Raw genomic sequence first — 22093 nt, 5'->3', positions numbered from 1 at the left:
TGGAAATTCTGTTTTGTAGTAAGTCTAGCAGAAATTTCTAAATTTAACAATAGCAAGCTATCAAACAGTTCTATTAGATCCTGTTTTGCAAAACTACTTGCAAGAAAAGTTACTTTGCAACATACTTCACAGCCTGCTGTTACAGCTAACAGTATTCTCAAAACCAACTAAACCAACTATTCCATACTTATCATCTCACTTTCTATGGTCTCCTTAAATCGCTTTGTTTTCTTGGCCCAACATCTCTCTGGTGCTTGCCACATAATACAGCTCTAGACTGATGTAATACAAATAAATTTCACAGCACTATTTCCATTGTGAAAGCTATGCTAAAAATATTTTATAGCTTCTCCTTTGTTATTTTTACTAAGTACCTCTCACTGTTATGACAACCTTCAACCATTTGAATGTAGGTTATAAAATTTTACCCTTTACAAACTGACATTATATTTTCCACAATTTTACATTGTACACACAAGGTATTCACAACCTTTACAAAGCAATCACCTTATTTCAGTAAAGGATGCAAATAACATTTCAAGAAATAAATCTTAAGTAACTAGATACAGAGGAGTTGGTGAAATGTTTCAAATACACGTGTGACAGGCATAAAACCTGCACGCCTCTTAAAAAAGATGGGATTTGTACGCTGAAAGTATGGCTCAAAGAACTACACAGTGTAGGTGAATTAGACTGGTGCACCACCCATGCACACGTCATGATGGAATGCTTGCAAACACTTCAGCACTTAGTAGCTTCTTGCATAAGACTTTTCATCAATAAAAATATAGATGATGTAATAGGAAAGCATTATGATCTATAAATAATTATGAAGGTTTCAGCAGCCTACATCAGGCAAATTTCTTAAAGGGTTGCCTCATTCAGTTATCTGATCACCACATGTCTTTGCAAACTGTTTTCAAGGCAGAGTGAACTGCTATGCACACTTGGTTCAATGAATCTTACAAATGGATGTGCAGGATACACATCACCAGTGAGGCGGCACTACTTTGGTGATGTTGGCACCCTCAAAGCTGATAAAGCTGGTAAAAAATAAACAAACTTATGCAGAATACTATTTACAGCCGTCTTTACAATAGCCTTAAAATGGCAGAAGTTTTTTACCCAAGATTGTAAAATGCTTGAACTTCGTTACTTCCTAAAATATTGTACTGAGAATATATGCATATAACTTTTTTTGATCATTTATATACATTTTTATAGAATGTTTATGTGACTGGATAACAGCATTTAATGCCATTAACAATTTTCTCCAATCAGTGGTGCACCTAATCTTGTATCTTACTTCTTTATAAAATTATATCACAATGGTATGTATAAATATTCAAGATGAACACTCAGTACTGAAAACTCACACTCAAACAAATACTTTGGGGAAACAAATGAGCAGAAAGCACTGCTTGTGTCCCAGGAGACGCACTGGTCCAGACTGACGGTGGCATTGGTCAGCCACGCCGGCAGCCACATACTGAACTACATGTTATTGCAATAGTTATCAGTAGTGAACTGTAAGCTACCTATGAGTATTCTTCATAGAATTTGTTGCATCTCAGTCATTTGTTATATGAAAATTATGTGAAGCAATGAAGTTATTATATTTAACATGTAGAAAACTGTTCATGGAAAAGAGTACTGCATGATACACTGTATCAGTTTACTTCTGAATGATTTCTTCAATTCAATTTTTTTTACTATCATTATTATTAACATTATTATTATTATTATTATTATTATTATTGAACAATATCTCACATGACAATGAACTAACATTTCCATTCCTGCTGCTTTCTTAGTTACCAGTCATTGTTCATACACCTGGTGAGTTTCTAACATATCATATTCAAATATTAACATCCCCCTCCCTGGCCTTTCCTCCCTGTTACTCATATAAATTTATGAGTGAAGTCCATGAACAGGTTGAAAGAAATTACAAGAATAAAGTATTATTCCATATCAACCAAGGATGTTGTACCTTCACATTTATACAATGCTTGACCTTGGAAAACAAGAAAATGTTTGTTTTACCTCCATAAATATTCAATCATAAAAGAGATTTTTGTTATAAATTAAAAGGTAGAAAATGAGGTTCAGTCCATCAAAGAGGTAATGGTGATAACAACAATACATACATACAATTTAGCTATATGTTAGAAGCCAACCCAACACCTTGTAATGCCACACAGGAGGAGACTTCCTGCTGGCCACACATTCTCTGACTTCAATATGCTGGTCCTGCTCTCCTGTCAGACGTTCATCTTGGAATCCCCTGCTAACCGATCCACAAACTGCAACAAACACCACAGCACCTTAGTAATGGGCACTGAGCTTACTGAGTGGAAGAGGTCATGAAAGCAAGCTTATCATATAAACTTAAACAGGTCAGGTTGGTTATGGATTTATAACAGCAGCACTGAGGGAGGCATATTGTAGTATAAAATAAGCAAGTTGTTTGGAAAGGGTAAGAATGAATACCTTAAAAAAATTAAACAAAATAAAAAACATGAACTACATCTAACAAAGCAACAAACAAGCAAGAATCATTTTCACAGAATATTATAACTGTAAATACAAGAGAAAATTATAAGTGAATAATCAATAACAAATTCCTGATACACACAAATGTTTGAGAGGTACTGGTTATGCAAGCTACATATAAAAAAAAAAAAAAATCTACATGAACAGGTAAGTGCTGGGTGTTTGTCATTCATCCTGTGAATACAATTACATGATTTAACTGTAAAGTTGTAGAGTATATCTACCATGAACCACAAGGTGTTCACTGTGTAACGGAGGAGAAACTTAGGCCAAGTGTACTTTGAACGTGGGGTATGAATATCATACTAGATGCACAGTCCAATGAAAATTAAACAGCTTAAAGGAGCTTCCCTACAGAAAATGTGATATCCATATAAAGAATATGAAATGTGTACCATGAATTTAGCTGACAACATGGTGCTGTCTCTGTACATGTCATGCTTTTATGTACAAGGAAAGAAATTTTCACTTGGATCTTCTTACAGCCAGGTTTTCAAAGGCTCCCATAGCCTGTGTGGGATATCTCATGTTCAGTGGAACTTAAATCTTAAACATCTATCAGAAAAAAACAAGGTGACTTAAAAGAAGGCCTGAAAGCCACCACCAAGACAGCTGTGGAGCATCATTACCTGCACACTCAAGCAGAAGGGTCGAGTGGCAACAGCTGAAATGTCAGAGTTAATTCACTTGAGAAAACTTAAGAAGTATTAGTGTATCTGAATGTTCTATGAAAATTCACAAAGAAGGACAAGTGCAGTCCACTCCTGTCTTGTACTGTTACCCAAGAGTTAAGTTGTAACACTGAAGAAACTTTCAAGAGCAGCAACAAAGTACAGCAGTGCACATTAATGAGTCAGTGACACGCTGTGGCCATACACATTGCCGCCCACCCCAGGACTCACCCCGCTGATGAAGGGCAGGTTCAGAAGCTGCCCGAGGACTGGCACACGACGCATGAAGTTAATTGCCACTGGGAAGAAACCACTGCAGAGGAGAAAAAGAACATTACAATACACGTGATGGCAGAGTTTCAGTAATTTAAATTCAAACAACCTTGGCTTGAATGGAACAACTTGATAATAATTTATAGAAGTTAGAGGGTACAGTAGGACTTTGTTAACCTAAATACTCAGAAAGAATTTCAGATACAACCTATCAAAATGTTCAAATTCTATTCACAAAAAACTAAAACTCACTCTTAAAATAGAAGAAGAAAGTAAATGTAATAAATCAATCTGATTGCTGAAATTAAGCATTGTAAATACTAAAATGTTGTTTGATCTGACTTTTATTTCTAACATTTAAATGATGCATAAACAAACTCTCTGACAGAAACAAGTGGCAATTACTTTTGTTGACTGTTTCTCAAGTACCTGCAATTTTTTTATGGTAATACAGTTATACATGAACTAATATATTAACATCAAATAGCATTACTCACTTAATTAAACAGCCATTATTCATATACAATTAATTTTACTTTCACAATTTAAGTATTACAAATTAAATTTAAGTAAATTTTAAATCAATTCCCTGTCAATCTGATCACACTACACATCTGCTAACCCTCACTCTCTGGACAACACAACAATGCCTCACCTAAACAACACAATAAAACCATACACCTCGATGCACATGCCAATCAGCGGCCACCCAAGAAGGACTGTCAAGATCCCCCCGAAGAACGCCCCAGAGCCTTTCCACTTGTGCCGCTGGAAGAAGAACCGGAAGCTGCGCTCCAGCCCCGCCACGAAGGCCAGTCCCGCCAGGAAAAGGATCTGTTGGGTCAATACAGAGTTACTCACCTATAAGTTCCTTTAAGAGAAACAGCCAGTTATCATTCCCTTCAATAATTATCTAACCTGAGCTCAATGATCCTACATTAAAGACTATTTAGAATGCAACACCTAATATGATATACAAGAACTTCATTAGATGTAGATTAAGTAAAAATAACAAGAATAAGACTAAACTTTCTGATACTATGTGATACTATGTGAAATTTACACAGTAACATATTAAACATTGTCCAGTTCTATATGTAGCAGCTGAACATGATAGTAAATGCCAAACTATAATGAAAATTACATCTTATTTGAAATATGTGCTGACAAATATAAAAGGGCATTTGAATTTTCATCAAACAAATAATTTGACATATAGAAATTATAGAATTTATGTTAAAAAAAAAAATATATACCACAAAAACTTACATTGCCAATGGCCAAGAGACCCTTATCAAAGAGGAGGATGACCCCCAGGAAGATGAAGGTCACCCCAAAAGCCACAAAGCCCACCCCAATCTCTGGAAAGCAAGACAACACAGGGTGAGCAACACTGCAGCTTCCCTCCTCCATGGAGCTTCCTGCACCACATGATGAATATTCTTTTTACAGAAATAATAGTGAAAAATCCATGTGAATCCCAAACTAATTCCTTGCCTAAATACTTACAGTGCTCAACTACAATATAATTGAAATCTACTTTGAAAATATTATGGCTTGTGACCTGAATTAATCTTACATGTTTTGTACAAAGGTACAAAACTTGTAAGATTAATTCATCCATCTCTCAGAACAATTATTTTTGGCTAAGTATTTATTTTGAAAGTAAAAAAAAACAAATACAAGAAAATAAATAAGCAAATAAATAGAACAAAATGCAATTTTGCAAGAAAAAAATGTTAACAAGTTGATCGGACATGTACAATTCAACACATCAGACAGCTGCACCAACTGTGAATGCAAAGGTTTGCTAAGTAAGATTCTTCTCCTGGCAGTCTGGTAGACCAGAGCCAACAATAAGAAATTCATTCTTTTCAAAACTATGTTTTATGTAATCTTATTAATGAGTCAAGATGGCTGGCTAAGGGCACAAAAACTTCAAGCCAGCCAGCTCAATGTGTCACGCCCAAAAGTTAAATCAACATAGGAAGTTAAAAAAAAAGTGCCGGTCTACAAGGGTGTCTTGATACTCCTCTTATGAAGGAATTAAAATCAAAGGAAGGCAGAATAACATAAAAAAGACAAAAAAAAGACAAGAGTCCTAGAGTTTGGCAGCAGAAGGAATGAATGTGTGAAGATATTGATTAATTCCTGCATTAGTAAAGTAGTAGACATAATAAGAATGAGAATGAGCACGGTCCCAAAGAGCAGTAATGATGGAAACGGCAAGAGATGCAACAATGCTGTGGTGAGTGCCTAGTAAGTCTCTCAAAGGAGAGAAGGTAAATCAGCAAAAAATTTTTGACTGGGAATTCCCCAGTCAACAGTGTTGTCAAATCTCATATAAAGTCAATTACATGATTAGACTCTTGGTAAAAAGGACAATCCTTGCCCTCAGCATACCATCTACTACTCTCTTTTCCTCTGTATAATAGAAAGAATGTTTGGTAAAGATTTATTTACATAGTAAGACTATACCACTTACACAGTGTGCCAAACTATCCAAGCCAGAGAAACGTCTGTCTGCCAGTCAGTCTTTTTATTTGCCTTTCCTTTATAAATATATAATTATAATGTGAATAAGTTTCTTCTCTCAGCAGAGAAGCAAATGAAGGCAAGTTGCATGTAGGATGGCAGCCAGAGGAGAAGTGACCTGTAGACTGGCTGGTCAATGAGTGACCTGCCCATTCTCAGTGTAATGACAAATTGGACACTAACACTGCAATGTGTCATGGTGTTTATACAGTCACTGCCGTTATTTAAAAAGTTACCGGTCATTCACATCACTCATAGCCTCATTATAAAATCAAGATTACCTCAGAGTTACCAAATAAGTGACACACAAGACAAACTGATGTATTACACCTTATTTGTCAATCATGTGCACAATTTCCCGAGGACAACGCCCAGAGCGACATGACAGGTGTCTGAGAAAGACTACAGACATCTCACCAACAATTGAGAAAATTATGTAGTACTCTACATATTTTCAGACCTGGTGAGTGATAAATACATGAGTACAGAACTCCCTATTCCCCACACTTCCTCAATGAACACGGTGAATGGCCCTCTTGCCCTCCGAAGGTGTTCATGTACTGCTACTTCGGTGTGACTCCACGGACATGTAAGGATAACCTCTCCTTGGTTACATAGTGTCCTCGCTGTGCTGGCCTTCACAGCGCCACGCTCAGTGCAAAGATTGCATTTTAATACCCAGCCCATCACGAGTGGCAACACCTGTATATATGACCCAAGGCTCCACATCTGTACTCTGGTCATTACGTGTTAGTTGTACCACAGCTGGATTTCGTGCGTGCAACTCGGCAAATGGTTAAAGGCAGATATGGGTTGCATAAGGGATAAGGAAGTAAGAGGCGGCTCACTTTGCGTGTCTGTGATGGTGATCATGTTGTTGGTGTTGCTGCCTGGTGTCGTCACCGCCGCCACGAAGTGCTGGCCCGGCCCGTCCCTGCCCGGGGACTGCTGCTGCCCTGCTCCAGGCCTGGGAGCCACCAAGAAAGGTTTATCAGGGAAACAAGGATATTTGAATAAAACTTACAAAAGACACCTGTTGAAAAACAATGCTTCAAACTGACCTGCTGAACTACAAGGCGTTGCAGTTTATTTGTTTACAGAAGTGGCTCCCTCAGGGGACTGGCCCCTTAGATAATCATGTTTATATAAAAAAAAAGTGAACATAAAATCTGCAGTAAATAGTCTTGATATAATATAACCTAATCACAGTACATCCCTTGAATGGTTTTATATACATACTTATGTATGCTGGATGATACTTTTCTGCAACTATTGTCAAATGCTTTAGTTGGAAACATAGGCAACATAATTATAATAAAAAATAAGAACCAATCAAACATTAATAAAAGAAAAAACAAAAGTTTATATTTGTACATTTATACCCTCTTCCAAGGCAGTGCACTACGCAATCCAACATGGCGGCAGCTCTCAGGTGACCCTCTTCCTCCACCTCCTTTCCCTTACCTGTTTGCTGACACTGATCGACGATGTACATTCATAGCATGCGTCAGCTTGACTCAGACATGCACTTTTCACAGACTAGCGGCAAAAGGGTGCTGGGCGGCCGGCCCGAGGCCAGCCGTGCTGCAGGGGCCCCTCGTCACTCAGTGGTGAGTATTTCAGGCAAACTCTGTTGTTGACAATGTGTGGGCGTTGTTTAAGGTGAGTTAGTGCAGGTTTGATTGTGTGAGTGTCATGTTAGGTAGACTTCAAGTCAGGGCTAAGTAACATAAAGGTGGGTTAGAATGTAGGTAATTGTGGAATGGTGCTTCAGTAAGGATCCGTCTTGTATTTACTGAAAACTTTAAGTAGTAGCGGTGTGCAGCCATGGATACACACAGGGGGGCATGACAGGGAAGTAGCAGGGGCATGGGGGGCATCCGGGGAAAATTGTAGTCCCGGGGTGGCAGGGCCCGTGGCCTGCCGGTGTGAGATGCCAGTTATGTATCTGTGTTGCAGGACAGTGGTCAGCTTATCCATGTTGATGTTTATTGAAATACTCTGGTTGAAATTTGGTAACTTTTAGCCTCTCATGATTCTAGAATATGAATTCTTATTAGCTGTGCTTGGCTTCCTGAGAAAGGATGCCTGTTGAGTTTTTTTTTTTTTTTTTATGTAGGAAGGATACTGGCCAAGGGCAACAAAAATCTAATAAAAAAAAAATGCCCACTGAAATGCCAGTCCCATAAAAAGGGTTAAAGCAGTGGTCACAAATTGATGAATAAGTGTCTTGAAACCTCCCTCTTGAAGGAATTCAAGTCATAGGAAGGTGGAAATACAGAAGCAGGCAGGGAGTTCCAGAGTTTACCAGAGAAAGGGATGAATGATTGAGAATACTGGTTAACTATTGCGTTAGAGAGGTGGACAGAATAGGGGTGAGAGAAAGAAGAAAGTCTTGTGCAGCGAGGCCACGGGAGGAGGGGAGGCACGCAGTTAGCAAGATCAGAAGAGCATTTAGCATGAAAATAGCGGTAGAAGACAGCTAGATATGCAACATTGCGGTGGTGAGAGAGAGGCTGAAGACAGTCAGTTAGAGGAGAGGAGTTGATGAGACGAAAAGCTTTTGATTCCACCCTATCTAGAAGAGCAGTATGAGTGGAAACCCCCCAGACTTGTGAAGCATACTCTATACATGGACGGATAAGGCCCTTGTACAGAGTTAGCAGCTGGGGGGGGGTGAGAAAAACTGGCGGAGACGTCTCAGAATGCCTAACTTCATAGAAGCTGTTTTAGCTAGAGATGAGGTTGTCACATTCACACAGGACACGCGCAGTGTTCACCTCTCCCTCGGCGGCTGCCCTCAAGTCACAGTCGGCTGAAGACTACTGGGCCAAGAACAAGCGGCTGCGTCGGCCTGTGTCACCCCACCTGACCATCTACAAGCCACAGATCACCTCCATGCTCTCCATCACTCACCGCGGCACCGGTCTTGCTCTCTCCGCACTCGTCTCTGGCCTCGGCATTGGTGAGCGTGGCGCCGCCTTGCACTCCAAATTGTCTGCTTGTTCCATTAACACTTGCCACAGCAGAGATTTCTACTGCTGTAAAATTAATGGTACCATCACTCCCTCAGGTATGGTAGTGCTGCCTGGCTCCTATCCTCACTACCTGGCCATGATACAGGCCATGCAGTTTGGCGGAGGCATCATCATGGGTGCAAAGTTCCTCATTGCTCTGCCCTTCATGTTCCACCTCTGCAATGGCGTCCGTCACTTGGTGAGACACTGCCCCGCTGTGTTAAGACAGGGCACTGCTCAGTTATTTCTGATCCATTTTAAGTCTAAGAGGAAATCTTGCTAAGATCTTTATTTTTTATGCAAAAGGCTTATATCTTTTGGAAATTAACGGATATGGAAATATTGTTAAGTAGATATTTCTGATGCCTTCTTATCTCAATATTTATAATGAAAGCTTCGGAAGCCAGACTAGTGTTTTGGCACCATTCCTCTGAGTGTAACATCACTGCTTGCATCCTGTGCAGGTGTGGGACCTGGGCTATGGGTTCACCCTGCGTGCCCTGTACAAGTCAGGGTACCTGGTGGTGGCTGTGTCGGTGGTACTGGCAGCCATTGCAGCTGCCATGTAAACCATCTGGGACCTGGACCAAGACTGCTGGTATTCTGTCCAAATTAATTTATTTTTGTGAATTTCCAAGTTGTTCTGTCTTTGTTTATGTGTAAATATTTGAGTTCAAAGAGTCACAAGGATCGTGCCTCTAGCACAATGAAGTAACTTTCTGACTCTGATTATGCAGATGAACATGAGACACACAGCTAATCAATTAAGTGAATACTGAACACACAGCATCAGTAAATATGAGAATAAAACAAAACTCAAGTTTTGTCATTAAATTACATGGCTCATAAAGGTGATATGTATATATATATATAATATAATAAAGAGTTTAAGATTTGTTTTGAAAACATTTGTTTATCAAGTTTCACATTTTATTTCTATTTGGTGCCACTTCCTGAGAACTCACCACAAGGGTATGACGGCTGCAATAATGTTCTTCATGGCAGCAATCAAGTGTCTCAGAAGATGGCTGAGAAACACTGGGATAAGTCACCACAGAATGCTCAAGGTTCAGCTGCTCACTGGCTTAGATGTATTAATGGCTTAGAATCAAATCCAGCAGTGTTACACCAGCTGTCCCCCTCACACCACAGCTACCCACAGCCAGGCACACCCTGAGTAGGTGTCAAAACTTTCTCCTTCAGCCACAACAGGCTTCACCACCTCAGAGGCACTCAGCAAACCAAAGCAACATCAAGGAGGCACATAACACTCCCAAGAACTAGAAAATCGTATCCCACTGTCAACACACTCCTGAGGGCTCCCACAGTGAGCTAAGGTTGGTACAGGTCTCCACTCAACCACCAAGTCCTTGCTGCTTCTAAAAAGCCAAATGTGAGTCCTCATGGCTATATGGAAATCAAATAGGTAAGAGTGAGTGGATTTCCAGGCCAGCATGACCCTTGTGTATGTATAAAGTAGAAAACAGAACACAAAGATAACATGGATCCTCACTTCTGGAAGACACCAGCCACTTATATAGAGGACATAGGCAAAGATAAAGATAGTGGGCTTACACTACAGTTGTGCATGTCCTCAGTGCTCATCTCCTCATTGGCTTTTGAGCCTGTGGGGGTGAAAACTCTCAACACAGGACAGGGCCACTGTGTTCCGGAGTGAGCATCCCTTTAGAGCAAACCATCATCTCCCATAATTCACACTGAAGTATTTTCTTTCATTAGTAACATTTGTCATGATAAATATTACTGATACTTAATGCCATGGATAGCGAGATCTACAGTCCTGCACACACATCAGCTTAAACCACCACAAATTAAGGTGGAAGTGTTTACATTTCTCAGATCATTATTCATTTCTCTTTCATGTATTCATCTTCCTCTCCACACTTTTCTTTCGTTTCACTCTTCGTATTAATCATTTTCATACATCCTCTTTATGTACAAAAATACGAAAGAAAATCTCTCTCTCTCTCTCTCTCTCTCTCTCTCTCTCTCTCTCTCTCTCTCTCTCTCTCTCTCTCTCTCTCTCTCTCTCTCTCTCTCTCTCTCCAGTTACATCTTCCCCACGGCATACCCACCATGATGACACTGCAAGATCAACATAATACGCAAGATCAAAATAATACTCTTAGTTCGATCCTTTTACGCATGATCAAATTCCTAACACGCCATTCTTGATCACCATGTATCCAGTAATCAGCTGATAAAACTATGATAACACTCACAGTTGACTAGAAGTTCTGTCAATAATCTCTAGCTTCTGTTAGTACCATTAACCATCTACACGTGAGCGGGATGTAACACAGAGGAATGTACGTTCTTGGTTCCGCCCTAAAAAAAAAAAAATGAAGTGAAAGGATATGTGAGGAATGTATAGAAGAGAAAAGTGTCTAACGCGGCCATTGCAGGAAACTGGATTTTTTTTTTTTTTTTTTTTTTTTTTTTTTTTTTTTTTTTTGCGTCACACACACGAACTTTTCTGAAGCTCGTAGCAGAACGCAAGACACTTTTACGTGAACCTGTGTGCGTCATCTCCCTGTACAGCTCCCCTCGCGGTCATCGTCCCTCCAGCAGTAGTATGCGCAATACATTCCTTCAGCCATATCTTAACCTTGACTTAACCTCCCCGCTTCCTTAATTATCAATGGCGAACGGAACGCATCTGGGGAAATATCTGAAGTAAAACTGAGCCTTAGAGCTGCTGTGAAGCGGTGGGAAAGATGCGTGCTATGGGTGGATGCGCAGGTAAATCTGAAACTAATTACGCTTCCCATAAGTGGAGAGAAGTCCGCAGGTGTGTTTCCTTGTCGGGGAAAATTGGCACCCACTTGCCTACTTCGCCACACAGTACACGCGGCCATCCCTCCCTGGAAACATGACCTTCACGGGGAGAATAATTACACCCGTCGCCATGTTAAGTGAAACAAACTAATTCTGTTGCGGTTTGGTGTAAGACGCTCCAGAAAAGAAAAAGAAGTAAAAAATTGGAAGCCTCGGGTGGTGGCTGGTGGGTCCTGTGGGGCTCCCTCACTGCGACTTTCTCGCTTCGAAGGAACAACACGAACACGGAACACACCAGTAGGTCGTCTGGCGTTGTGGGGTGTAGGTGCGTCACTTGGCCACGTTTCACTACACGGCACCTTTTGTAGGGCTGCATATTTATATTTGATCCAATGTTCTGATAGTCATTACTCTTTACGCGTCATTTTCCTTCCTAATTAAAACTTGCCTTATGACATATCGCAAACAATTACAGGTTGAAGTGCTTGCAAAGTTGTAATTTCGTGAGTTTGGTGCGTTCGTGGGTGAGACGCGAGGGTGTGAACTGCGGGCTGCGGGAAGAGTGGTTTACTAATGATTTACATGCTTGACGGTGTGTGTGTGTGTGTGTGTGTGTGTGTGTGTGTGTGTGTGTGTGTGTGTGCTTGAGTTACCGCGGGCCGTGACGGCACACACAAGCCTCACGCTGGACTCCCCTTCGCAGAAACTAACCTTTTCGTCATCACCGCCACCATCATCATCATCAGCTTCAGCTTCAGCAACTCCATCGACGGTCTGGCGTGCGGTAAACAGCGGTTATATGTGAAGTGTACAGCCCCTGATTTCCACGAGTTAGGCCGCCCTGCCTCTCCCTTCTTCATTACGTGAGTATTGCCCTGAGTAGCCTTGAGTAATCTGTTCACTCTTATGGTCTGGGAGCAGCAGCTTCGTTGAAGAGAACGTATAGGTGTGTGTGTGTGTGTGTGTGTGTGTGTGTGTGTGTGAATAATACATATACTCGTAAAGCCAATTGTATTTTATCTCTGTGGCGAAAAATCGTTGTGATTGTGTCTTACGAATGCGTAACTACGTGTATGTGAGTATGCATGTATGTATGTATGCATGTACGGTAAAAAAAAAAAAAAGTTTCATTGGAGGGCATAAAACATGGAAGTCAAATAAGTTAAAAGGTGATACAGCAGCGTTGATAGATATATGACATAAGTATGTGTAGAGTGGGTAGATAAACACAAACTACCCGCATGTAGCAACATTGCATACGGGTACCTTGGAAAAGAATAAACAAATATGAATAAATAAGACAAACCACTCTTCGCAGTCACCTTTTTCACCTTTTTAGTTTCCAAACAACTCAAATATCATAAAAAAAAAAAAAACTCACCAAACTCGCGTTGCCACAAAAAAAAAAAAATAGTTACATTACTTGCTGATAACCTTGCCATCATTGCTGTGAGTGTGTGGGAGAGACGTGCATACAGACAGACCCAGGGCTCTCAGTAACACAGATAATAGGTAAATACATAGAATGAATAACTGACGGACATACAGATAAAACAGACAGGCAGCTGGACAGATAGATAGATAGACCGATAGATATATGGATAGATAGATCGGCATACAGACAGTTAGTTAGATAAGTAGTATATACGTGTATACATACTTCCAAAGATAGATTGATATACAGATAGAAAGATACACATATAGATAGATAAATGGATAAATAATAGGAAAAATACATATAAAGAATAGAATAAGACTAGCAAATGGACAGAAGAGAGAGAGAGATAGGCAGCCTGTCGTCACGCTCGCAGACACACTCTCGGCAGCAACAAATCGATAACTTCCGCTGCACCGCCTGCATGCAGTTTCCACATCACTTACAGCGTATGCAGAAGAATCAGAGAGCACGCGTAAGGTTTTGGTTGCCTGCACTGGTACATAGAGGGCAGGACAGGCGCGTCGGTCCCTCACGTAGCCACCTTACTAGTATCAGGTTGCAAGAAGCTAGGCAAGTTCTTTACCGTTTTTTTTTTTCTCTCTTTTTTTTTCTTTCTTTGTTTATGTTTCTTGTTGTTCTTGTTGTTCTTGCTCTTCTCGTTCTTGTTTTTGTTATATATTTATTTTTCTTTTTCCTTCCTCCTCCTCCTCCTCCTCCTCCTCTTCTTCTTCTTCTTCTTCTTCTTCTTCTTCTTCTTCTTCCTATTCGCCTTCTCTTTCTTTTTTCTTATTCTTCCTCCTTGCACTCCTCCTTCTCCTCCTCCTATTATTATTATTATTATTATTATTATTATTATTATTATTATTATTATTATTATTATTGTTGTTGTTGTTGTTGTTGTTGTTGTTGTTGTTGTTGTTGTTGTTGTTGTTGTTGTTGTTGTTGTTGTTTGTTTGTTTGTTGTTGTTGTTGTTGTTATTGTTGTTGTTGTTGTTGTTGTTCCCCCTCAGCGTGGCACAAGACGTGACATGAGTTTGCGAGTGTGTCATTCATACTTTGGCTAAACAGGTTATCTTTTTCCAGCCTGTTAACTCACGAATACGCTTATACTTTGCTATTTTTGGCCTTTGGGGTTCATTATCATATTGTATTTCTATTCTTTCTTTCGTTCGTTCGTCCTTCCTTTCTGTCTTTCTTCCTTCGTTCCTTCTTTCTTTCTTTCTTATAGCATTTTTTTTCTTTCGTGCTTTCTTTCTTCATTTTTATCTTATCGTACTTCTTTCTTTCTTCCGTTCTTTCTTTCTTTCTTTCTTTATCTTTCTTCTTGTATTTTTTCTCTCGTTCTTTCGTTTTTTCTTTCTTTATTTACTTATTCATTCACTTATTTCAATTACGTTTTGACCAGTGAAAGACAAATCTCGTATAATTTACTTAGTTACTCAGTTACTTACACATCAATCTAATTTGGGACTGGCATATACTTTTCTTTGCCTTAATAATTCCTTATTTTCTTTTATTTATTGATCCTAGTCGAGTTTATACCCATGAAAGGAAAATGGGTTCTTTAATTTACTACTGATGAAGAGATGGGACAGGGAACAAGAGCGTGACGTCTCCTGTCCCTCGAGGAATAGAAAAGGGGAGGAAAGGAATTAAGAAGGGAAGGAAGCGAAGTAGCACAACAATAGGAAAGAAAATGACAGGGAGGCAAAGAAAGGCGGTATTATAATGAAGAATGGGCAATACTCTCAGTAATGTCTCGGAGCCACTTCATAACTGCGAGAAAGTTGGTTTGTATTCCGTGAACCTGTCAGTGATCGATAATGATTGGGATGAAATGTGACGTGGAGGTATTAGTGTGTGTGGCTGTGAATCTCTCTCTCTCTCTCTCTCTCTCTCTCTCTCTCTCTCTCTCTCTCTCTCTCTCTCTCTCTCTCTCTCTCTCTCTCTCTCTCTCTCTGGTTATCTTTTGTTCACCACCGCGCCATGACAGGCATATTTTTCCCCGTCACCACCACCTGGCAGGACCCCGCGTGCCACCTGGCTGCTGTAATATGTATATGTGTACGACTATGTTCATGTATCGCTATGAGGTGTGTCCGGCTTAACACACACACTCACACACACACACACACACACACACACACACACTCACACACACACTAGATTATTAAAAGAAAATGATAATAATGTGAATGAGCGAATAGATAGAGTGAAACACATTACGTAATACACTTACACACTCTTAGATCGCACTGGTTACATATTTCCCTAATATTCAACACGTAATTAATGCATTTATAAGATAATCTGCCATCGTATTGTTCCCGGCACAGTTTTTTAACAGGCTTACAAATTTACGCGTTAATGACATACATACATACATGCATACATACATACATACATACATTCATACTTACATACATACATTCATACATACATACATGTATATTTAAATCTTATTCTTAATTTCATGGTTTTTAAGACTCATAAAATTTGCAAATCGGTCCCGTAAGCATTCATACAATCATTTATTTCCTATTTCATGGTCTACAGCAGACAAGGAAAGCTAAAGACGTGACCCACAAACATTCATACAAACATTTATTTCCTATTTCATGGCTCTCAGCAGAATCGGAAATCTACACTTAAGTGACACTCAAACCTAGATTCATTTCCGACTCCCGCAGTTCCCAACAGGCTCAGAAATCCCAGCCTTAATGACACAATAAGCAATACTATACCTTCATTCATTCACGATTTCACGATTTTTAACAGGCTCACAAATCTCAGCCATAAAGTGATTTTTATTAAGATATTTAGACTTCCATTAACAATTTCTGGGTGAAGATTTCAGTGGATTTTCACAAGTTAAGTTTCTGTGATTGATATGATAGTTAAAGTTCGTCTAGAGGAGATATAAATTTAAGAATATTTCAAAGAAGGAATTAATGACACAACACACACATTTACGTACATTCACTCCCGCCCTCACGATTTTTAACAGGCTCACAAATCCACACCTCCGTGACACACATTCCCGAGCCTCCCGTACTGTATACCCATGCAGATGACCCACATTCACATAATCCTCATAATTCCCGAGCCTGGTGGTGCAGCGGGCCGCCAGCATACCCGCGAGCCACCACCACCACTACCACCACCGCCACCCTCGGGTCAGGTAGCCAGTACCGCCTACGTACTTACCACTTGCCTCACCTCCACGGAAGCCACACAGAGCCCGAATAAGGGGCGTTTTAGAGCCTGAGCTATGGGGTGCTTACAAGGCTGAGACGAAGGCGTGAACACTTCTTAACTGGCTTCCTCTGTTCATTCCCCTCCAGACGCTCATATGCACACGAAATACATAACAGAAACATGAAGGAAAAAAGAAGCTTACGCAACTACAAACACATTCAATTTTGTTTTGTCACGTTAATATGCAAGGCTTTCTTCTTCTTCTTCTTCTTCTTCTTCTTCTTCTTTCTAACCGTTCAGAGTGAAAAGTTATACGCAATAAAAATAAGTATATGAAGGAATGGAGCATATTTTGAAACACCTGCGCCGCACCTCCACTACATTCAAAAGGCTCTAATTGAAGTGATGCGTGTTTTTACGGGTGCTTTTATGGCTCTCTTGACAGAATAACGAGATTTCTACATTGTTAACTGGAGATGCACTCTTGAGAACCCGTCCAATCATCTCTGTGGCTTTTGAAAATAGCCGTGATGAGAGAGCGAACTGTTTCTGAATACAAGGCAATATTTCGCTTGTTGTGAAGACTATATTTTTACCGAGTGCGTGAAGGAAGCCGACCAAGGGCACGAAAAGGAGGGAGAGAAAGAAAAAGACGCCACTAATTCGCCGCTCCCGAGGAAAAGAAAGTTAACCAGAAAAGAGAATCATACCCATGGAAAAATCAAATAATTAGCCCACATTTTTATAATTCCTCCCGCTCAACCAAAGCATTATCATCATCAGCAGCAGCAAGTATACGAGGGGGAAAGAAAGTGCGCCACATCAGTCACGACCGTATCTGCTAAGTTTCGAGGTCAATTATCTCAGACGTGTGAGAACCGAAGTGTCACATGTCCGTGTAAGAGAAAACGGGATCTGTTCCTATCTGCTACTGCTACCTGGACAAGAGCAACGAGTCTTTCATTACGTTTTTACTCTCAACCGCAGGAGGAAGAGCGTGATATTGGCGGGAGTATGGCGTCTCCCACAGGGGCCCATTAGTACTGCCACGTGGAGAGGGAAGAGGGAAGACAGATTGGCGGTGGTGTCGATACGAGGTTTGTTCAGAGCGCCGAAGCGAAGCGAAGCGGCGATTTTCTCACGTCGCCGATGGTGTAGTGGTCGCTGTGGACACGAGAGGATTTTGTACCGTGATGCTTCGTCGTTTCTTTTTGTCTGAGTGGCTCTGTTTATTTTTCTTTTTTCTTTTTTTCTCTCTCTCTATCTATATCTTTTCTTTTTACTTTTTTTTCTTTTAGTGAGTCTATTATTGTATTTATTTATATATTCATGTATTTATTGATCTATTTCATCCCATCTTGTCCATCCTGAGGCGACTCTTTCATTCAGTCTCCGTCGCTGTATTTTTTTTTTCTATGTTTATTTATTGCTGTATTTATTAATATATTCATGCATTTAGTGACTTATTCATCTTTTTAAATCTTGTTCATCCTTTGTCTCTTATCTTCTTATCTGTGTCCTCTTTGCCACTCGTTGTGAAATATATTCACTGATATCTTTTGTTTATGTTATTTTATTGACTCATCTGTTTATTTGTGCTACAACGAGGGTGGCATAAACAAAATTCTTAGTGTTAGTAATCAAGATGGGACTTTAAGCAATGAGTTGAAGCTTGATAAACTTAGATAAGAGAGAAAAAAAAAGAGTTAAGAAGAGGAGTAAAAGTAATGGTTCAAGCTTGATAAAACAGAAAAAAAAAAGTTAGGAAGTGGACTAAAACTAATGGATTCAAGCTTAATAAACTTAGATAAAAGAAAAGAGAGTTAGGGAAGAAACTGACTCATACATAATGGTGGATGACTGGAAAAGACTCAGCAATGAAATTTTTAACACTAAATCACTGGGAAGCTTAAAAAGAATATTATATAAATTTATGAATAAGAATTGTAGGTGGGTGTAGGTAGGTATGTTTCGTACAGGGAGTGCCACGTGTAGGCCTATTAGTTTCTTAAAATTTTCCTTACGTTTTTTTTTTTTTTCATTATCTTATCCTCTTATTTATTTGTCTGTATGTCTGTATGTCTATTTTTTTCCAGCTTTAATGTATCTGTTTGTATATTTCTAATGGGCCTTTTGGAAAACGTTATTTTTTTATGACACTCTCTCTCTCTCTCTCTCTCTCTCTCTCTCTCTCTCTCTCTCTCTCTCTCTCTCTCTCTCTCTCTCTCTCTCTCTCGTGCCGTGGTCTTTTATTACCTAAATCTTCATCATTTTACTTTCTCTTGCGGTCTTATATCCACTTGATTACTATTGGCCTTATTGCTCTCTCTCTCTCTCTCTCTCTCTCTCTCTCTCTCTCTCTCTCTCTCTCTCTCTCTCTCTCGAGCAAATCACCACCATAAGTGCAAACAAAAATAAACACACACACACACACACACACACACACACACACACACACCTTCTGTCTGACCATCATTGTGTGTGTGTGTGTGTGTGTGTGTGTGTGTGTGTCCAGTCTGTTTCTATTTCTCTCCCCACGCCTTAATCTCCAGTTCCATTTCTCACTTTCCTCCAAATTCACTTAATTATCAGTGCATCACCATCATCATCGCTGGCGTGAAAGTGGCGAGTGGCGAGGCGACTGGTTGGCTGGCTGGCTGGCTGGACGAGGGGAGGGAAGGGTTGAGGGGGGGTGCGTTTCACTGGCCCTTCTTACCTGTCACATCATCAACAGTAAGGTATAACACGTGCTGGGCCACACAGGCAGGGGTTTCTCCTTCACCTGCACACACACACACACACACACACACACACACACACACACACACACACACACACACACACACACACACACACACACACAGACGAAAGTATAATTAAGACCCTGTACAAATTGGTAAATAAACACACACACACACACACACACACACACACACACAGCTCCACGCCCAATCTCGTCCGGAAAGAAACAAAATAAAAAAATGAAAAAAAAGAGAGAGAAAAAAATACAAAAGGCAATCGACACATTTTGAGAACACAACTTGAAAGCGAGTGACAAAAGAGAGAAGAAAGAAAGGAAAAGAACAATGAAGAGAGAGAGAGAGAGAGAGAGAGAGAGAGAGAGAGAGAGAGAGAGAGAGAGAGAGAGAGAGAGAGAGAGAGAGAGAGAGAGAGAGACAAACTATTACTCAACATAAAGAAAAAAAGAAAGCAACAACTCATTCTACTTAATATATCGCCACTTTCTTGAAATAAAAGTAAAAAAAAAAAACAGTCAGCACCTTGAATGACGAACCAAATCTTAACTGATAGTGTGTAAAGACCCGCTTGTCTCGAGTGATGACGTAACATCTTATCACAGCAAATTCCTTCAGGAGATAAAGTACGAGACACCAATTATATCTCTCACCTTACTAATCAAATGTTTTTCACCTTCCTGAGACACCTGATTTTAAACTGTGACAAAAAAAAAAAAGTTGTAATAAGAATAAAATGAAGGACACGAGAGGAGAAAAGATAAGAAGAAAAGAAGGAGGATAACAGGGAGACAGAGGAACAAGGTTGATAATAATATAAATAAGATCACCTTGAAAACTTATGATTATAATATTAAGCGCAAATAGTGAATAGATAATGTAATAAAAGACAAAAATACCGAAAAGAAAGCGACAAGAGAACGGTGCCAATAACGAGGCATGCATCCCTACTAATGAGTCAATTATATCCGAGCAAATGTGATTATAAAGGCGATTAAATCTAACACAAGAATCATCACGAAAAAAATAGGGAAAAAAGAAAACTCGAAAGGCCAGAGAGAGATGTGGCATCATTTGTTCTTCATTTGTGTTTCTTTGTGTTCCATCTGTCATTCTATTGTCAACCCTTCCCTTCTACTTATTTTCCTTCTTCCTTTCATCATTGCACCCTTCACACCTCTCTCTCTCTCTCTCTCTCTCTCTCTCTCTCTCTCTCTCTCTCTCTCTCTCTCTCTCTCTCTCTCTCTCTCTCTGTGTGTGTGTGTGTTTTTACACGAGTATTTTTGTTGTTGTTGTTTTTTTCCTCGTATTTTTCCTTCCTTTCCGTATGACTCTCTTCCTTTCCTGCCACTTATCTTTTTACCTTCAGTCACGCCCTCTTGAACTTCTCTCTCTCTCTCTCTCTCTCTCTCTCTCTCTCTCTCTCTGAATAAAAGGGAAAATTCTACAGACCCGAAAGAAAAGAATAAGGAAAAATCTCAAGGAAAGAAAACAGCAGATAATGGCTGTGCACACACACACACACACACACACACACACACACACACACACAGTAGCAGATGGTAAGATGCACTTTCTCCTCATGTAGTTATTGTTATTGACTTATCCGTTGTCAACGAGAAAGAGAGAGAGAGAGAGAGAGAGAGAGAGAGAGAGAGAGAGAGAGAGAGAGAGAGAGAGAGAGAGAGAGTTACAATGATGAATGTCTTTGCGTCAAGTTTAGAAAATACACATTTATGTGGATAGTAGATGATAAACAAACACGGGAAAACTTTCAATGATAGAATAGAGAGAAAAAAAAAAAACAAAGGAGTAAAAAAAAACAGTAAAAAAATAAAAATACATCTACAAAAATACACAAACAGATAAACAAACAAACATAAAAACTGAGACAAACAAACAGCAAAAGACAGACACAGAGAGACAGAGAGAGAGAGAGAGAGAGAGAGAGAGAGAGAGAGAGAGAGAGAGAGAGAGAGAGAGAGAGAGAGAAAGAAAGAAAGGAAGACAGACAGACAGACACAGAAATACAAAGAGCCAGCCAGCCAGACAGACGAGCACACACACACACACATACACACACAGACACACACACACACACACACACACACACACACACACACACAGACAGACAGACAGGAAAGGTGAGGTCATTGGTGGTTTTCACAATTGTTACATTTTATTCGCTCTCTTCCCTTCCACCACTCCTCCTCCTTCTCTTCCTCTCCCTCCTCTTTCTTCTTCGCTCTCTTCCCCTTTTTGCCTTGCGTTCCCATCCCAGGAGTCAGACTGAGGTCGGGAAGGGAGGAATTAAGGGAGAAAGCAAGGAAAAGGAAGAAACGAAAGAGGAGAGTAAGGGAGAGGATTCGTGTGTGTGTGTGTGTGTGTGTGTGTGTGTGTGTGTGTGTGTGGAGGAATTAGGATGGAGGGCAAAGAAAGGAAGAGTATAATGAAGAAAATACTTACTAGGTAATTTAGGAAGGGAAGAATATATGGGTTAAGGTGTCGGTTACAAGAGGGAGAGAGAGAGAGAGAGAGAGAGAGAGAGAGAGAGAGAGAGAGAGAGAGAGAGAGAGAGAGAGAGAGAGAGAGAGAGACGACTTGAAGAGCTTAATAAGTGAGGAAGTGAGACAGAGGAAGGTGAGGAAAGAGTTTAATTGGGGAGGAAGGGAGGGGCTAGAGAGAGAGAGAGAGAGAGAGAGAGAGAGAGAGAGAGAGAGAGAGAGAGAGAGAGAGAGAGAGAGAGAGACTGTACCACTCACCGCCACTCACTACGGGCCGGTAAGTGTCTCATGTCGCGTTGATGTGTGTGTGTGTGTGTGTGTGTGTGTGTGTGTGCAGAGCAAGTGT

At 40.1% G+C, this 22093-nt stretch overlaps 3 protein-coding genes across 14 annotated transcripts in view; 2 read left to right on the top strand and 1 right to left on the bottom strand.

Annotated features, from left to right (window-relative positions):
* Window positions 1-430: 430 nt before the first annotated feature.
* LOC135106325 (vesicle transport protein GOT1B-like) lies at window positions 431-7174 on the bottom strand. Of its 2 annotated transcripts, XM_064015238.1 has the most exons (7): window positions 7097-7174; window positions 6884-7002; window positions 4770-4861; window positions 4156-4334; window positions 3459-3540; window positions 3186-3220; window positions 431-2306 (listed from the first exon to the last, which is right to left on the bottom strand). In XM_064015238.1, the coding sequence occupies exons 2-6, from the start codon at window positions 6906-6908 to the stop codon at window positions 3194-3196; spliced, it is 405 nt and encodes a 134-aa protein (XP_063871308.1). In that variant the 5' UTR covers window positions 6909-7002; window positions 7097-7174; the 3' UTR covers window positions 431-2306; window positions 3186-3193. The 2 variants fall into 2 exon arrangements, with proteins under 2 accessions (XP_063871308.1, XP_063871307.1); XM_064015237.1 differs by lacking the exon at window positions 3186-3220 and having other exon boundaries at window positions 7097-7171.
* A 166-nt stretch (window positions 7175-7340) lies between these two features.
* LOC135106324 (succinate dehydrogenase cytochrome b560 subunit, mitochondrial-like) lies at window positions 7341-9958 on the top strand. The gene is made up of 5 exons (XM_064015236.1): window positions 7341-7467; window positions 7574-7645; window positions 8798-9000; window positions 9109-9251; window positions 9517-9958. The coding sequence occupies exons 1-5, from the start codon at window positions 7451-7453 to the stop codon at window positions 9619-9621; spliced, it is 540 nt and encodes a 179-aa protein (XP_063871306.1). The 5' UTR covers window positions 7341-7450; the 3' UTR covers window positions 9622-9958.
* A 2585-nt stretch (window positions 9959-12543) lies between these two features.
* Window positions 12544-22093, top strand: part of LOC135106322 (coronin-1A-like) — a 30125-nt gene continuing 20575 nt past the window's right edge. For 5 of the 11 annotated variants that reach the window (XM_064015227.1, XM_064015219.1, XM_064015214.1 and 2 more), the window contains exon 1: window positions 12548-12714. The gene's annotated coding sequence lies outside the window, so the exon portion shown is untranslated. Of the gene's footprint in view, window positions 12715-22093 lie in introns of all 11 variants that reach the window. The other 6 variants (XM_064015235.1, XM_064015234.1, XM_064015233.1 and 3 more) reach the window with 4 other exon arrangements.

Source organism: Scylla paramamosain, chromosome 13 (genome assembly GCF_035594125.1).
Source record: "Scylla paramamosain isolate STU-SP2022 chromosome 13, ASM3559412v1, whole genome shotgun sequence".
Taxonomy (NCBI): domain Eukaryota; kingdom Metazoa; phylum Arthropoda; class Malacostraca; order Decapoda; family Portunidae; genus Scylla; species Scylla paramamosain.
This window is presented reverse-complemented; position numbering and strand designations above follow the sequence as displayed.

Bases quoted from the DNA above. Each gene is read 5' to 3' on its own strand.
- LOC135106325 (XM_064015237.1), bottom strand. From the start codon at position 6,908: ATGATCACCATCACAGACACGCAAA. The intron at 4,862-6,883 runs GTGAGCCGCCTC...CTTGCTTTCCAG, and splicing joins CACCATCACAGACACGCAAA to AGATTGGGGTGGGCTTTGTG. The intron at 4,335-4,769 runs GTAAGTTTTTGT...TTGACCCAACAG, and splicing joins GTCTCTTGGCCATTGGCAAT to ATCCTTTTCCTGGCGGGACT.
- LOC135106324 (XM_064015236.1), top strand. The intron at 9,001-9,108 runs GTGAGCGTGGCG...TCACTCCCTCAG, and splicing joins CGTCTCTGGCCTCGGCATTG to GTATGGTAGTGCTGCCTGGC. The intron at 9,252-9,516 runs GTGAGACACTGC...CATCCTGTGCAG, and splicing joins GCAATGGCGTCCGTCACTTG to GTGTGGGACCTGGGCTATGG.